Source organism: Miscanthus floridulus, unplaced genomic scaffold, assembly GCF_019320115.1.
Source record: "Miscanthus floridulus cultivar M001 unplaced genomic scaffold, ASM1932011v1 fs_312_1_2, whole genome shotgun sequence".
Lineage (NCBI taxonomy): Eukaryota > Viridiplantae > Streptophyta > Magnoliopsida > Poales > Poaceae > Miscanthus > Miscanthus floridulus.
Window position 1 is genome coordinate 16,805 of NW_027096564.1, and position 18,482 is coordinate 35,286.

Sequence of the window (18,482 nt, forward strand, 5' to 3'; positions counted from 1 at the left end):
AGTTCATAGCCAGATGATAGGTTTGATTTTGAAGGTGGCTTAGAGAACTCTCCCTTTGAAGCGGGAAGGGTTGGATTTGGTGTAGGCTTCATGATGAAATATATTTTGTGTTTTTTATAAAAAAGAAAAGATAAAAAATACAAATACGAGGACAAACAAGGTTCGAAGAAAATACGGCAACCGTTCTCCGGCAACGACGCCAAAATGCTTGTTGGTATTTCTTAATGCATACAGAAATAATACGTAAGTGCACGGAATTACCGTTGTAGCACTTCACCCAGAAATATTCAAGGTATCATATTTTCCACAGGGAACGGAGGTACTCTTCTAGCTAGTTCATCCAAGGACAACACAATGGTAGAATTAGCAGAGGTTGAAATGTATTCCTATGGTTTTACGGTCTAAGGATAGATAAATATGACTCCTACTTGCTCACTTCGGGCACCAGCTTACACCTGGTCTGCCAAGCGATATCGGCCTTCGCTCTACGTCGAACCCAGACAGTGGAGGAGTACGAGGGACAGATAGGGCTGTCACCACCTTGCTACCTACCCCTCAACCATGGGGTAACGAAGCAAACGAAGATAGATTCTAGCCTAGACAATCATGTCTACGCTATCAACTATTACTCTAGCGTGCATGCAAGGGTTATTCGTCTCTATCAGAGCCCTTCTACTAGAGTACCTTGCCACAAGGACGGACGATACAACCCATGAACAAGTAAGAGTATAGCTTAACTAGTCAAAGACTTTATACCAAAGGAATCCACTGAATACTCACTTAGCGGGAAAACCCGTTGAGGCACAAGTATCCGTTGAGGTACAAGGCGGGGAGACACTGACAAGCCCGTCTCTTCCCCAAACTCTCCCTCACATCTCTCCCTTATAACTCCTAGCTAGCTACTAGGGTCCTAAGCCCTTTGAAGTGTTGCTCTAACTCAAGTGAGGAGTGCTCTTCTTCCTTGTTGTGTTGTCTGTAATGAGGAGGGGGAGGCCTCCTTTTATAGGTGGAGTAAGGCGGTGTGTGCTATATTTGGCATGAAGCCTAGTCTCCACCGCCTCTACATGGCGCCATGTGACCGCCATTCGAAGGAGCGGCAGAGAGGCACCAGGGAGGGGGCGGGCGACCCCAGGGGTCAGTTGACCCTTGACCAAGCCCTCTCGCCACTGCCCTCGTGTGGTGGGCCTCTGGGGGTGTATAGGCCATGCCCGTGAAGTTTTACGCCAATTGGAGATCATTTGATTTGGGTTTGGGCTCTCTTTTCCACATGGCTGGGCCCTGATTTGGCTTGGTACTGGGCCTTCTCCTTCTGGGCTCTTTTTGCTTTGTACAATACCGTGTCATACTTTGTTTCTTTGCACAATTTGAATGTATTTTCCATCGATTCTATGAATGCCCTCATGCAAATGGTCAAACACCAAAACTTGTGGAGATTGTTAGTTCTAAAACCCTATGTCTAAGCTTGGTGTTTATTTTAGCAGTTGTTATATGATAGTTTGCGGTTAGAAATGTGAGTTAAGCACCGCCAAATAGAGCTCTTAGTGAATAGTGACTTAGCTCTTGAGTGTGCCTAGTGATCATAGCAACTAGAATTGTTGGAATAGGTGGCTTGCAACCCTTGTAGAGCTAGAGCAAATTGCATTACGCCGTTTGTTATACTAATCAATTACTCTAGTGCTTTGTAGAGTTTTTAAATAGGCTATTCACCCCCCTCTAGCCATATTAGGACCTTTCACCTGCCACTGCAAGCCATCCAGTTTAGTCCTATATAGTGCCTGTCAAAAGAAAATATACATAACAACTGATCACATAAAGTACTTTTATGCTTAGAAAAAATAAAAGAATTTTGCACGTATGGTAATCTGGGAGAAAAAAAGAGTGATTCTAGTTCAAGCTCTACTGCATTGTTAATTAACGTAATCACATGCTGGAGGGTCTATGTTTTGCCATCCAAAAGCGCTACACAAAGACCAAAAATAAAATTTCTTTATATAAAATGCAAGCATATAAGCCAGAGATGTAATCAATCTTACATGACATGAGGGAGCTTAGTGAAGTGAAATTTCGTTAGTTTCATTTACTGTCTACAAGTCGTTTGTGTGATAAAAGGCGACATCGCTGGCTTGCTTCTGATGTGGACATAGAACTGAGGAGAGAAGACTAGATAGCGACAAGTAAATCGATGCTACATGCCTACATTTCATGCTTTGCATTTGTGCTGATTGCTTATTTTTTTTATTGTGATAGGTTTCTAAACCACATTTATACATTATTAGAATGTTTTGGGAATTTTCTAGTTTTTTAGATTTTTTTTTTCATTTTGCTATAGCCAAATCTATTTTTTGGAAGCATCTAGGGATATTTTCATGAGCTCTAAGTATTTTATTTGGATTTTTCATACCCTATTCTATCTTTAGAAAACTTTTCAGAATTTTTAAAACTTGGAGACATTTTATGTGGTTTAAAATCTTATCAAGTATTTACTGATTTTTAACTAAAAACGATAAAACCACTGTAAAGTAGGATAAGAAGGTAATTTAAATGATTTTGAGTGTTCAAGGAGTAAACAGTCTAGTTTTGAAGTTCGGACTACAACAAAAGTTCATAGGGGTAGAATGAACTTTTCCCAAAATACAAAAGGGAAACACTGGCTAGTCGGAGACATATCCAGCCCATGTCGGCCCATGCGAGCCATCTAGTTTAGGGCCTCTCGAAAAGAAAGATATACATGAATTCTCGATCTTTCTTTCCCCTCGTTACAGTACACAAGGGCGAAGGAGAGGCGATTTCGAATCCGGCGTGGATCTCGCCGGCTTCTCTTCGCGTCCTGCGACCACCCGACACCGGAGGTGGAGAGGAGCCGGGGGATCGATGGCCGTTGTACATACCCACATCTAGTCTAGCAGGGACGAAGCTAGGAAAAAATTTAGGAGGGGCTAAATAACGGCAATTAGCAAGAAAAGAGGTTCAGCAAATCTCAGTCCCTCCTACCTGTACATCTACAGCTGAAATTTCAGACGGTAGCTCTACGGGGCTTCACTTGCTCGCGAGCGGTAGGGGGGGCTGGAGCCCCCCTAGCCCCACCGCTGGCTCCGTGCCGGAGTCTAGTTAGGTTAGGGTTAGTTTTCTTCGCATCGAGGTCGTCGATGTGGAGCCCAGCTGATCCCGGTGGCTCATTGTTGTGGCGTCCGGTTCTTTTGTCCCTCCATAACATCTCTGGCGGCTGCGGTAGTGATGGCGCGTCTTCCAGAGATGGTGCTGCTAGGTATGCTTACTCCTATATGGAGAAATCGGTTTGGATTATCCCTTTTGGGGTTGCTTCGTCGTTGTGTGATTTGGGATCGCCAGCAGTGCTTGTGGTGTTTGATCTCGAATCTCTCGACGATGATATGGCCGGTAGCCATCATAGTTTGCTCGCGCGTTCAGTGCTCCATGTGCACATTGGCGAGTTCGGTGTGCCAATCATTGCAGCATTAAAACTGTATGTGGCTTCTTTGGACACTTCTTCGTTGAGGTGGGAATCGGCTTCAAGTTGCAAGCTTCGGCGTTTCTCTCTTCCGGGGGCGGCATTTCGAGTGGTGGCTCCGGTTGCCGGTGACGAAGACGACCAGGAGACCTTTGCAAGGACTTGGATGTAATTTTTTTTTATCAGTGCTGTCTTTGTTAGGGTGTTTGTGTAATCCATGTTATGAATAAATGAAATGCAACCCGGTTTTCTCAAAAAAAAATAGTTTTTTATGCTTGGAAGGAAAACAAACACAAGAATCCTACACGTACGGTACTCCGAGATGAAAACAGAACTGTTTAAGGGCGGATGCGCGGCAATCACATGTGGGAGGGTCTGGTTTCATTTACCACTCACAGGCCATTTGCCGTCCCTTTTCTTCATTTGGAAATTCTCTTCATGTGACTTTGCATTTCTCAAAGTTAAAAATTTATATGCATATAACTTTATGAATAACCTTTTCTGGACAAACTTCTTAGCTTTACAAATAACTTACATGAGGTTTTCGTTATTCAACCACATCTAGGACGCCGGGACAAGTTATTACTCATAGGTTATTTGTTTTTCAACATAAACAAACTTGTGTAGAAATTTTTTAGAGAATTCATTTCTTTTTTAAAAAATAATACAACTCTAGCTGCTGACTTTCCTAGAAAAACTTATCAAATAACTTCTAAAAAACCCCATATACCTTTTTGAATAAGTTTTTTTTTGGTTAAATTAAACTTAAAAAAATGTGATGTGTAAAAGGGAAAAAAAGAAAAGAACGAAAAGGCAAAGGACACTAGCCACCCTTAGTAAAACAATATTATGCTCTCTAGTGCTTCTATCATAAAGGCATTGTTTAGCGTTGGGCACTTCAAGTAAGAAGCCAGAGAAACCAAAGCTAAAGCCCTTGAAGAAGCTGTTGGATTGATCTCCTAGCCAATAAGCCCAACGACCTATTGGGCCTTGGTGACGCGCTCTGATCGGGGGCGCCCAACCCTACATGGTTGGTGGGCCCCCGTCGCACTGCGCTATATAAAGTGGTGGGGGCCGACGGCTCATCGTACGAGGTTCACCGTGAGCCACTCCGCCCCACCAACAAAACCCTAAGTCCGATCTAGTAAGGGCGCGCAGCCAGCGACGGGAAGACACCACCGTCATCACCGTCGGCCTCACTGCACCCACCGCGTCGCCGGACTTCACCAGCTCTTCTCCGACCATCGCTGCCCGTGCGCAGAACGTCACCGACCAAACGAGATGGCCGGATCCTCCTCGACGGCGCCCTCCGATGATCTGTACACTCCCATCCACTCTCCTCTCTCTATCACTCTGTAGTACGGTTCATTAGGTTATCTACTTGTTCATCCCAAATGCAAAGAACAACCCGACTAGATGCTACTCTAGATGATCTTTGGGATCTAACAGAAGCACCGCCAAACATGGTTGAAACTAGATTTCTAGTGCAAGACTGGCCTCTAGTACAGTGGTTAAAGCCTTAACGGCACGTGGGTTTTTGAGGCACCTCTACCCATACACTTGGATTGTAATCTTGCTGATTATTAAGCAATGATGTGCCTAATTCCAAAAAAGAAATAATGTTGCATGTTAATTTTCATTAGCAAGAGAGGAAGGAGAGTGAGAATAACCTGAAACTTTCAAAGGAATTTGTAACATGAGGTTTGAATTCCTCCAAAATATGGAGGAAACTTTCATAAGTTTCTTCGAAGCAATCCTTCGGTCTAAACATCAGTATGCACGTTTCCCGTAAGATTGATTTCTTTGTGCCAAATACGTCCTACACAAGGGTCTCTGAGCCTAATAAGCTTTCCCACATGCTCTTGCTTCGCATTGGTGTTAATCTTTACTGCGTCGCGAAGTATTGGAGTCATGTTTTCCCGTAAAAGTATGTCAATCACCAATATGGGAAAATGTCGATTCATGATGCTCCTTCTTGAGTGATACTGCTTAAATATAATCTAAGACTGAATTCAAACATAAATGGTTCCATAGTGTAGTGGTTAGCACTCCAGACTTTGAATCTGGCGACCCGGGTTCGAATCCCGGTGGGACCTTTTTTTGTTTTTATTAAAACACGAGTATTAAGCTTACCTCTCGTCAACTGTTCTTAGCTTACCTCTCTTCAACGGTTCAAATCAATACCCAGCTAAACCTGAGTGCGTAGTCTGTCCTTCGTTTATACCTCGTTTATTTATAGCGCACAGACAAACTGATTTGAGTTCAGAAGTTCCTGGTGTTCTGTTTCTCTTCCTACTCTGATCCTGTACTAGTTTTGTCATTTTACGAGGATGGAAGTTGTGCGCACGATGCCAACACTTGCGAGTTGCAACTTGCAAGGGGGTCAATTACTAGAATAGCAAGTTTTTTTTTAAAAAAAAAAACTAGAATAGCAGTTAATCGCGTCATCTGCTGATGGCCATTACACGTGTATATATAGCCATACTGAAACAAATCGTACTCATTCAGTATTGAAAACTATAGCATTTCCTAAGCTCCTTGTGTTTCCCTCTAGAGGAGCAGTGCTGACTTGAAATGCATACAGCGAATCTGCAGTCACGAGCAGCCAAGTGGCAGCCAAACGACCAGAACCAGTATAAATCTCCTTGCATGCAACAAGGCATCGACAGCTGCATTCTTAACTTGTGCCTCGCAATATGAAACTCTCGTTTTGTACCTTCTCGATCGTTAAACGCACTCGGAAGATAATTATTGGATGACATTAACAGACCCAGCGGCAGCGGGGAACAGGGACGTGACGATGATCGGCTCCACATGCGCTAGCGCCTTCCTGGCCCATGAGGCCATGAGTATCTATTCAATCTCTAGATGTAATTAATATTTTACACATACAAGCTGTTCAATCTCTAGAAATCATTTCTCCAAGGGTCTCAGATATAACACATGAATGTTATGTTACAAAGTGCCGAATAATTACAATGGTATAAGCTTGAGGAAACCCAATTCACAAGTGCAAGTCCAAAAATTTCAAGGGTGCAAGAGAAATACAGGGAGCTCATGCATAGCTCTGCAACAATATCTAAACCTCGACCCTGGGGCACGTGAAAATGAGGATAAGGAAAAATTTCTCATCAGATGTTATCCCCTCAAAATAACTCTGCAGCCTCAGGATCAACACCTTGAATTCAAGCCAGCTCAGATAGCTGCTATACTGTCAGTCCTCATGGGCTCTTCCTCTTCTTGGCTGATGATCCTCCTCGCCTTGCGCAGAAAAATACATCAAAACAACAAGAACGGCAACCAAGAAAACGAGAATGTATACCGCATTAAGGCCGAGCAGTGTTGGGGAACCACGACCCACTTTCTTCTTTATTGTTCTTCCTTCCCTATATCCATCTAGAAAACGACTAACTTGGGATCCATAGTCACCTTCTCTGAGACTCTCTGAACCCTCAACCTAAAAGGAAAAGCAACTACATTTCAATCTGTAGTAAATAGACAAGCGAGATGGAGATGTCAAGTTTATCTATGGCTAGGCATTTGAGTTGCAACTTGCAAGTGAAGAAAAAAGATGTATAACAGTGTAGCACATGTGATGCGTGTATGAACTGATACATACATGATAACAATGTAGCATGTTGAAACATAAATTACTTTTTCTATGTGGGTTCAAATATACAGTAGATAAAAACTAAAAGCAGTAAGAAAAGTCTACTTACCACTTCATACTCCTCTTTTGTGTCCCAGACAATAATCTTCGGCAGCTGCGGAACCTTCACATCAAAAGTCTCGGTGAATTCCTCCCATTGCTTGACTCCCCATGTATCCGAACACTAAATCATGGTTTGCATTGGCCGCAGACCTCAACACTTTTATTAGTTGTGGAGAATTTTCATCTGACTCATCCTCCAAAATTGTAAGAACAACTTTCCTCCCATCATCTTTCAATAACTTCACTGTCTCTCTATCTACGGGCACAGTTACAGGCAGTAGGGATTGCCTTATAAAATCTTCCAAAAATGTTCCTGCATCCAAAACAACTATTGATATTACCATCAAGCTGGAAAAGTTATGCACTGCAATTGATGATAGGAAAATCACATAAGTATATACACTGTGTCACACCAAGTCAATCACACATTTGCATCACTAGAAATATCAAAGAGTATAGGATAAGTAGGAATGACAATTGAATGATTAAGGAAATAAACGATTTTTTTCCTCTAACCACCCAGTCACCCACACATCAGGAGCACAAAGAGAGTGTTATCCCATACCCTCAAATGGACCATAGAATACACTGTGCTCATTATATTTTGGGTTAACAGAAACCAACTGCCGGAAACTTGTCAAAATCATACACAACCATCATATCCTCGGAGAAATCCTTGGCTATTGAAAACCATGCTTTCTTCTTGTACTTTGCTCCATATTCAACAATCAATGACTCATCCATTCCAAACCCAATAAACAATGGAAAATTGATGCCAGCTGCTTCAACAAAGCCTTTAATTGACGAGTCTGACTCAAGCACAGAAACATCAGGTGCAACAAGCTTCTTAAGGTTCTCAACTAGCAAATCAGCCTTCCTTGAACCTGTGTACTCTGAAAGTACTCCATGGTCAAAAAGAATCAAAGTAGGGAACCCACTGCATCCAGAGAAACACAAAGGTAAGACACCCTTTGCACACTCCCGTTTGGTAACTGAAATGCTCAAGTGAATCAGGTGACTTACTCTACCCCGTATTTAGAGCCGAGCTTCCTATATTTGTCGGCATTTACTTTAGCCACAACGACAGGCGTGCTCAGTCCAGCCAGCGCCACAGCAGCCTCATCTAACTGCAGAAGACAACCGTACGAATGGTCATCAGTTCACTTCAATTTCAACAGAAATGACCACAGCCATTGCATTACCCTGTTCCAATTTAACAGAAAGAAGGGGGTAGCAGATGGATGAGCTGATGACTCTGATTTGATCCGCAACCACTGGAGAATTCAGATGGCATTAGGAATCAATCGCTTATTTAGGGCGAACATAGTTCAATGATCTGCGTTTCCCGGCTCTAATCACACCTTGCCAAGATATCCCAAACGTTGCTATCAGCTAGGAAGATTCGGATGGTATTGAGAGACGATTTACATCACTTTGCTACGCTTGGCTAGCGAACCACTAAGTAAGCAGGCCTTGAGTAGAGACGAGGCATCGGTTACCTGCGGGGCGAGGCGCTTGCAGTGGCCGCACCAGGGAGCGTAGAAATCGACGAAGAGGAAGTCGGCTGCGCGCACCGCCGCCTCGAAGTTGCTCTCGTCAAGCTCCAGCACGCTCCCGTCCCGAGGGATCTCGAACTCCGCCGGCTCCCCTCCTCCGCCTCCGTTACTGGCTACGCAGCAGCTCTGCGGCCGCAGAACTAAGATGACGAGGAAGAGGAGGAGAGGAAGCAGCACCCGACGCAGCGCCATCGCCATGGGTACGCTCCGCTCCGCTTGATTCGATCTCGCCGCCTCACCTTTCGAACTCAACTGCGGCCTAACAGTCTATATAACGCAGTTGACTGTGCCACGCAGCAGGCGCTTGCTGCCGGAGAAGACGTAACTTCACGACTTGTAAAGCGCAAAGCATAGAGAGACGTAATAAAACCATAAAAGAGCATGTTCTCAGGCGTTACAGAAAAAAACAGAATGAAAAGTTTGCAAGAGTGCAAGCTACAAACAATTGTATTTCAACTCCTAGGCAAGGCATTCTCCACCACCGAAACTAAGATTTGAGATCTGAGAGCTCACAGGGAGACTGTCAGCGCAACATTAACTGCATACCATGCTGCTGCAGCAGATGTAACACATTCCATACATTCAAGAATGGAAAACCGGGGAAGCAAAATTAGAAAGGATAACAATATGCTTTCTGTCAGTTCCACATCTTGGAAAAGTTCAAGACATCGTATTATTAACAGATATATCGGTATTCCTACATCAAAATCCAATTAGCGCAGAGAGCAAACCTGCAGCAAGAGAAAATAGAGAAATGGCCAAGCAAAACTGAAGCTCCAGCCTGAACTTCTCAAAATGCTATGGGGCAAATGGGAAAAGAAATTTCGTGGACAGGTATGTTTTGATTATGCAGATGCAGTCTTCTTCTGCTGGAAAACAACTGCATACACAGGGACTCCAACACCAGTGCCCACCGCAGCCAGCACGGCGAGGGACACCTTAAGCTGCTGGTGCTTCATCCTGTGCAGGTTGTACATGTGCTTGGCGTGGACGTAGTATGGCTCATCATGAGCATGCGCCCCCATCCTCCTTATGCCAGTAGATTGGAATGCACGAGAAGCTGAGAAATACGACATGGTGTGAGAGAAGTAGAAGAATAGGAGCTACAGCACACAGGAAGGCTAGACATACTGCATGAAAAGTTTTGAGATTGAGAATATGAAACTCCAGAAATGTAATTATCAAAATGCATGTCACATAAAAGATTTCCATATCCAAAGAGTACACTCATGCTGCAAGTTGCTTTGCCAACTCTAATAATGTCGTACAGAGACAAAGGTAACCATTTCAACTTTCACACTGATAATGTAATGAACCAACAGTACCATGTGATTAACATAATGATGGCCATTGCATACGGATTGGTGAACTTTAAAAATTTGTACACAGGTAATATGACTGATACTGCTCATGCATTGAAAGGCTGATGAAGAATCCAGATTAGTTACATGGAGAAGAGAGGCAGTTGATCCCAATAACATGGCAAGTGGGCATTGTGACAGAGAAACAAGAATGCTGACAATGAATAGTGCGTTTGAAGTAATGCAAAACTGACAGTATGATTTGAATATTACAAATTTAATGTAATTTTCTTTTCCACATGATCTGGGTCAACACATCCATACAAAATAGGACAGCTATAACTATTCTACACCACATTTGACAACATATAACTAGAACATCCATGGATAACGCATCATTGCAGCTGCTTTGAAGCTGGAGCTTGTGTGTTATATAGGCTCAGAAAATTCTAACCATTATTGGCAAAGGAACCCAATCAAACCTAGAACTATGAACTACCAACACCAACACGCAAGAGAATAACAAAATGGTAGCAAGAGAGTTGGCAAAGCAAGACAAATGGTTATACAGGCTGTAGAGCTCCGAACAAATGCAAGACAACATATTCATTTTAATAGTAGCATTTGCCACCATTGTTAACAGGCAAGGACACAAATTAGGCACCCATCCAATGCAACAATGCAAGCAGAAAACATCAGAGTTCGTGCAGTTCGATTCTGACAGAAACGAATTGCAATCTACAGCCATGTCGGGAATTAAACATGAACCCCAGAATCATCTCCGCGGCTGGAGCGTTGGAGCAATCTTGCTTTTTGCAAGAGCTCCGTATTTGCTCCAGATCAAAATACATGCTAAATTGCTAACCAAAACGGCTGCACGCTTCGCAAATGCTAGTCATATTTTCCCTGCAAAGTCGAAGCGAGCATCTAAAGCTTTGCCACGCAAATCTAGCACCGCGCGAAATGGATCCTTTCGGATGTGACGAATGCGTCAGATCTAATAGGGCAACGAGGCAATCGGATCGCATGACAGAGAGACCCCGATCGGATCGCGGCGCGGGTGAGCGGAGGGTAAGGGTGCGCGGGTCTTACCGGGTGCTGAGGCGGCCTCGGCGCCTGCGGCGAGGAGTGGGAGGCCGGAGCGCGCGCCGCGGCTGAGCGCCGCCGTCGCCATCGTCGCGTTCCTCTTGGTCGTCGCCGGCGGTGAGGTTCGAGGCCTCGGAGACGAGCGCGTGCGCGAGCAAGAGTGTGTTTAGTTCCACCGAATTCCCAATTTAAGCAAAAAAAAAAAAAAAAAAAAAAAAAAAAAAAAGATTTTTCATCACATCAAACTTGCGGGACATGTATAAAGTACTAAATATTGATGAAATCAAAAACTAATTACACAGTTTAATTGTATTTTACGAGACGAACATTTTAAGCCTAATTAGTCAACGATTGAACAATTAGCATCAAATAAAAACAAAACGTCTACACGAGGCCAGCTAAACGAGGGCCAAAAGGGAATAGACAAAAGTCAGAGCCGAAAAGTCAGTTTGGGTTGTGTAGCCGTGTGGGCTCTCTACCTGGGCCGGGCTAAACGTATTGTCCATGACTTGATTTGAGATCGTTTCATCACATAAATGGTCATGATTTGTCAAGGTTTTATGTTGAGTGATTTTATCTTCAGGACCTAGTAGGACCTATGAGGCACAATTGTTATGAAATCTGGTGCTTTTCTTAGTTTCTAAGGTTGTCAAATCAAAGGTATTATATGTAGGCATGCTAGTTGTTATGAATGTTTATTTCTTGTGGTGGCCTGTGTGTGGACATAACTGAATTATATGAGTACGTTTGGCTAGGTGGCCAACTCTTAGGCAGGCTCTAAGAAGCCACCTATGGAGTGTTGCCTGTCTATCCCGTCAACCAGGCCTCGATGGGCCACCGACCAGGCTGTATCCTGGCTAGCTGGGAACGTGGGGTGAGTCCGTTTCCAGCAAGCCTGGCTTGGCCAGCGCCTGGGGTCCGTTCGCGTCACCTCCCAGTTCGTGCTCGAGACGGCGCTTGGAGTTCCGGCGAGGGCGCAGGGAGCAGAGGCCGCCACCACGCGAGCTCCGGCGAGGGCGCAGGGAGCACAGGACGCCACCACACGAGCTGCCCGGCGCTGGAACTCCGCGATGGCCTCGAGCGCCGCTCGGCGGGCGTCGTCCAGGCCCGAGAGCGCAGACGGGGTGGCGCACCTCGCGCACCCACCGGTGGTGGTGCTCGGGCAGCTGGGGCGCCCATCGGCTGCCCGGCAGCGACGACGGCGAGGCCGCCGTGCCCGTGATGTACAGCGCGCGCAGGATGTTCGCGGCGTCCGAGTGGCTACGCCAGGAGCTGCAGGAGCGCGACGACCTCGGGCGTGGCCCGCCCGTGCCAAGATCTGGGAGCTGCCGCACCTCCTTTCGCTCGGCGTGGGCAGATGATGCAGGGCTCACTGGTACCCCCGCCCCGGCCTCACCATCGAGCGCGGCGTGGGCAGCTCGACGTCCGCCGGATTTTTAGGATTAGCAAATAGTTTTACCAAGTGTATATGAAATTTGTTATTTGCGGCGTATCCTAAAAATCTTTAGTTCCTTTCTAGTACTGTAATTGTCATCGGATTCTCCCTCGGCCTTTTCTGATCGATGGCTCCATGTGGCCAGGAGATACGGTGCTCGCGCTGATGGTGAGAGGCGCTCACGAAGTGTTTGATAAATTGTCTTCGAAAGGTGGTAAACTTATTGCACAGAGAAGAGGTGACTCTATGCCTAACCAACCAACCAAACCAGACTTAGATACTATAAACAACCAAATAAGTTCATCTTAACTCGTTGCAGACAGTTTTAAGGTAGCCTGGCTTATTCCTAGCCAGATTAGAAGGGAGTCAGAGAACAAAACAGACCTTATATAACCCCTATCCTTTGTTCTCGCTTCTTGGCGGACATAAAAACTTTTAGAGCTAACACCCCTCATCTAAAACTCTAAACACTCGTTGAAGTCTCTCGCTTTTTCTTGTCAAGTACATAAGAGCATTGTTCTGGATGTCAATTGATATCAACAAACAGGATTTATATCTGAATGACAGTTCACACTACTACAGTATTTTTAATCGTGGCGAGTATTTTGGGTTAACCAAGGCGGTTTTTGCAACCGTCTCGACCAAAAGGTCACGGTTAATCGTGGCTTAACCGAGGCGGTTGTCCTAACCGTCTCGGTTAATCAATTATACGTGGCGGTCGGCTTTACACAACCGTCTCGGTTAATACATATTAACCGAGGCGGTTGTCTTAACATGCCCGCCTCGGTTAAGATTTTAACCGAGGCGGTTGACTAAAGACGTCCACCTCGGTTAAAGCATTAACCGAAGCGGTTGTTATTAAGTGCCCGCGCTCGGTTAATGGTTTCCATATTTAAAAAAATGCATTTTTAAATTAGAATTAGAATTTGAATTTGAATTTCGCTAATGCAAACACAAATAAAGCAGAAAATAGATGAAAAATATATATTACATCCATTCTTGTTCGAGGAACCAACATTTAAGTTATTACATTAGAGATGTCTTCGTCATTACAAACCCACATCATTCATACATGAGCAACTAAGGCCAGCCATACATATCAACTTTCATTGGGAAAGAGGTCCGGTAAAATGTAATCCGAGATTCGTAACTAGTTGCTACAGTTTCTAATCCTCTCGAACTTCGGGTCCCACACTAAGTCGCCTTCCTTATTGAAGAACGTATTCCCTTCATGCGCGCTCTCTGTGACAAACTTACATATGTCTCCTACTGTTTGCCTGAAGTTTTGGTCGACCTTCTCCCTTCGCCACCATCCTTGTGCTTTCTTGAGCTGCCGCTGAATCTGTTGCACGTCCTCAGATACTCGCAAACGTAGAATCCACATAATACTGAGCCATAATGTTGTTTAGCGCACTGCACGATATATAATACACAATCATTAAAGCATATATAGAGAGCAGTAGTAGAAGGACAGTATAGTATAGGAGTAGTAGTGAGAGTAGTAGTAGTTATAGGAGTAGAGTATAGTAGAGTAGTGTAGAGGAGTTGTAGTAGGATTGGTATAGGAGTAGAGTAGAGTAGAGTAGTAGTAGTAATAGTAGTAGTAGGAGGAGGAGTAGGACTAGTAAAGTAGTATATCAGCAGGAGCAGTAGAGAGCATGCTCGATATAATAACATAAACGACTTTTGATATACTTATCGGGAACTCGTGCTTGAGTTTCAGTTTCATGCCATTCTTGATTTTTTCTCCTCGGATCTTCGGTCATAGGATTCGGGATCTTGCACGTACTTCTTATAATTGCTGTACAAAAAACCAATAGTGTCAACGACAATTTCAACATGTATGTTAACTGTAAATGAATAATTTTTGTCACTTATTGTCTCAAACATCTTTCAAAGTGCTTGTACCCTACTTTGTTTGTTTGCCATAAAGAGTCAAATATACAGACCCTTCCGTCCTAAGGATAGATTATAAATGCAATCCAGTGGCCCATGATGCCCTAGCTGCACCATTCACACAATACAGATTAGAAATGTACAAATATGAGAAGTCATGAGCCTAGTACCTATAAACATATGTTCCAAGTATCTTTTGGACTTACCCGAACTAGTGGGTGGCCATGATCCACCCATTTCCCTAGACCTTCTTCATGGCTTCATAGATGTACATTACCGCCCGATACTTATATTCGATTACCAGATCTTCCTTGTATTTCTTTCTCTCCTCCGGGTTCAAGTTCACTAGCTTTTCATGAGTGTCTAGTATATCGTAACCCACGATGGTTGTCTCTGTAATAAGCATCGAAGAGAGATAGATAATACCCTTGCCCAATTCCTTGCTTACATAGGCCTGTATCCTGCAAGGAAAGGTCATCATGGCATTATTAGTTTGTTCCTAAAGTGCCTACAGCGATGTAGTGGTGTCAAAGTTGTAAGTAACTTACAGGGCAAGTAAGGTGACTTGGGCGATGTCGAGGTCCTTTCGCCGCAAGAGTTCCTAAAGTGCCTACAGCGATGTAGTGGTGTCAAAGTCGTAAGTAACTTACAGGGCAAGTAAGGTGACTTGGGCGATGTCGAGGTCCTTTCGCCGCAAGAGTCTATGCATGTTGTGGAAATCTACAATGACTTGACCATCAGTGGGCATGTGGAAGTACTCCGCCGGAATCTTGATGACAAAGTTTTCCAGGCCAACTTTTGCCGCTTCCATGTACCATAGATGGAACCTCCTTACCTCCCACTTCTCTTCAAGGAGGTTGCCCAAGGTCAACATAAACTTCCCATGCACGTAGTTTTCGGGGCAATCATCTGACTGGGGCCAAAACGACGGTAGTGTTTTCGGCCTACAACACTAGGGCTTGAGATGTTAGGGAGTGGGAAATGAATTATAGATTGACTATGCTTGCTAGTAGCATACCTTTCAAACGTAGTTGAGTATGGGTGCTCGTCAGCTATTTGATAGGCCACCCAACTCGACTTGGTGTGGTTTAGGGGTATGGCCTCCTCTTCATCTGTAGGCTTCCTCGGTGGGGGAAGACATTGGTTTGAGCCCTGCTTCGAACCACTTGTAGGCGGTGGTGTCACATTGCCTGATGTTGCCCCTATGCTTCCCTATGGATTGTTGTTAACAGGAGGCGGACTACCTAGAGGACTGTTGCCTGGGCCGCTAGCATTGTCGTTGTCATCGCTGCCATCATCATCATCGTCGTCACCCGGGTCATCCAAGGGAGACGACTACGGGTGTGAGGGCTGTGACGCCGGCGTCGGCATGTCCAAGACAATGTCACTCGTGTTCCATAGAATGTGCATGCCGATAGTAGCGCCGATGAACCTGTACCCCTCTTCATTGGGAATGTCGATTTTATCCTTGTCAAAATCTTTATTGGTCCATGTCAAGTTGACCCGAGCATAGTCGGGCGGGATCAGCTTGCCGTCGTACATGGCGCCGCTTTCAGGCAGCAGTGCACTCCCATGGCCACGTCCTTCTTCCTCTAAGCCCTACCAATGGCCACCTAGAGCGTGCAACTCGTTGGTTCAATGATGTCGTCAATCGAGTACCTGGGGAGTTGTCTGGTTCATGGCACTATCTGCCCTTGTACGGTGGCTTGAGCCTATGGTAGCAGCATGCTAGCCTAGCGAAACATCTGCATCTTCAGCTCCACCATCTTGGGGTCGGTGCTCGTGAAAGCGTCTTGTATCTTCCCCATGATCATGTCCTTGACTGCCTCATCACGGCCTTTCTGGACGAGCCCTTCCTTGTAGCTCTGCCTCCTGTGGTTAGAGTTGGCGTCATATTGCCAGGCCTCCACGTCCTTCTAGCTCTATGAAAGGTCCTAATAGCTAGAGGGGGGTGAATAGCTAATAAAAATTTCTACAACAACACTAAACAAAATGGTTAGACAATTATAAGGCGAAGCAAATGTTGCGCTAGCCTACTAAAATGCAAGCCACCTACCACAATTCTAGTCTCGATGATCTCTAGGCACACAAAGGTTATGTCACTACACTAAGCTAGTGAGCTCTCAATGATTAACTAAAGAGACTCACTAACCACTAGATGTGACACAAGCTAGCTCTCAAAACTAATTACACTAAAGAGCTTAGCTACACTATGAATGTAAATACACAAGTGGTTGAGATGTTTATACCGCCGTATAGAGAGGTGTGCCGATCACAAGATGAAGCCAATCAATTACAATAGAGTCCCAATGACAAGAGGTGACAATGATTTTTTACCGAGGTTCACTTGCTTGCCGGCAGCTACTCCCCGTTGTGGTGATACACTCACTTGGAGGTTCACGCGCTAATTGGCATCACATGCCAAACCCTCAATACGGTGCCGCACAACCAACACAAGATGAGGATCACATAAGCCACGAGCAATCTACTAGAGTATCTTTTGACTCTCTGTCGAGGAAAGGTCAAGAACCCCTCACAATCACCACGATCGGAGCCGAAGACAAGCACCTTCCTCCGTTGGACGATCCTCGCTGCACCAAGCCATCTAGGTACCCAAACTTGCTTAGGTTCTTAAAGGTTAGTTACTAAGCTCTTTGGCACCCAAATAGCTTTCTTCTTTGAGCCCATCCATGGTGCACCAATGAACTTAGCCTTCACACCATTTGTACCCTTAATAAGCACATAGAAAGAATCAAGTTTAATTGAGGATACATTGGCTTGTGGCTTCTTTTTTATGCACTTTTGCTATACATGATCAACTTGCTTGTAACTAGTGCAAAATCGGCCATTGTTCTTCACAAAACTAGTCTTGTGAGGAGCAAAGGCCGCCTTGCCTTTCTTGGGGGTATAGCCCAATCCCTCTTTGTAGAGAGAAGCTCTTTGGCTACCCAAGAACATAAGCAAGCGGTCCTCACAACCATAGGCTTTAGCCAAGGTGTGATTGAGCTCTTTTACCTCCTTCTTGAGTGTCTCATTCTCAACCATTATTGAGGCATCACAAGTTAAACCATCACTACTAGATGAGGTAGAAGTGGATGCGCTACAAGAAAGGTTAGTGGGAACAACAATGATAGGCTTATATGATGATTCTTCAATTATGTCACATGTTAAGCCTACTTCACATGTTACAACATGCCTCTTCTCTTTTTGCTCATTAAGTAGAGAGGAATGAGCTTTTTCAAGCTTCTTGTGAATCTTGCAAAGCTCCTCATGGTCTTCCTTTAGACTCTCATGAGATGCATTGAGCTCATCAAAGGCTTGTTTAAGGGCTTTTAGTTCCTTACGCAAGCTTTTGCATTCCCTTCTCTTAATGTCAAAATATTCCTTAGCATCATCTGGCATGTTAAGTAGTTCATCTTTAGTAGGTTCATCATCATCACTATCACTTTCATTTTCATTTTCATTATCATGTTCCTCATCATCACACTCATCATCGGATTGTACCTTAGTGGCCTTAGTCATGAAGCATGATGGAGTGTCGAAGAGAGATGGCTTCTCATTGATAGCAATGCTTGCAAAAGCCTTTTTGTTGGTGGTCTTGTCATCATCACTATCATCATCATCATCACTTGAGGAAGCATCACTATCCCAAGTGACCACATATGAACCATCATTCTTCTTCTTATTGAAGGTCATCTTGTCCTTCTTCTCTTTCTTTTCCTTCTTGTCTTTCTTCTCGCTTTTCTTGTCCTCATCATTATTGTCGCTATTGTATGGGCATTGAGCAACAAGATAATCCTTGCTTCCACACTTGAAGCACCTTCTTGACTCTTCTTTGTTCTTGGATGAGGACTTCTTTCTTCTAGCATGGTAGCCTTTCTTTACCATGAACTTACCAAATCTCTTGACAAAGAGAGCCATCTTCTCATCATCATCATCTTCCCATGAGCCATCATCTTCACTTTATGTATCTTGCTTGGCCTTCCCCTTAGATGATGTGGCTTTGAATGCCACACTCTTCTTCTTGTCA

At 44.5% G+C, this 18,482-nt stretch overlaps 1 protein-coding gene, 1 non-coding gene and 1 pseudogene across 2 annotated transcripts; 1 reads left to right on the plus strand and 2 right to left on the minus strand.

The window, feature by feature from the left end:
* Positions 1 to 5,490: 5,490 nt before the first annotated feature.
* TRNAQ-UUG (transfer RNA glutamine (anticodon UUG)) lies at positions 5,491 to 5,562 on the plus strand. The gene has a single exon. It is a non-coding gene; the product is annotated as a tRNA-Gln (tRNA).
* Positions 5,563 to 6,379: 817 nt separating this feature from the next.
* LOC136531261 (protein disulfide isomerase-like 5-3) lies at positions 6,380 to 9,076 on the minus strand (annotated as a pseudogene).
* A 31-nt stretch (positions 9,077 to 9,107) lies between these two features.
* On the minus strand, positions 9,108 to 11,268 carry LOC136531262 (uncharacterized). Its single transcript, XM_066523932.1, has 2 exons — positions 11,128 to 11,268; positions 9,108 to 9,794 (listed from the first exon to the last, which is right to left on the minus strand). The coding sequence occupies exons 1-2, from the start codon at positions 11,207 to 11,209 to the stop codon at positions 9,580 to 9,582; spliced, it is 297 nt and encodes a 98-aa protein (XP_066380029.1). The 5' UTR covers positions 11,210 to 11,268; the 3' UTR covers positions 9,108 to 9,579.
* Between the last annotated feature and the right edge of the window lie 7,214 nt (positions 11,269 to 18,482).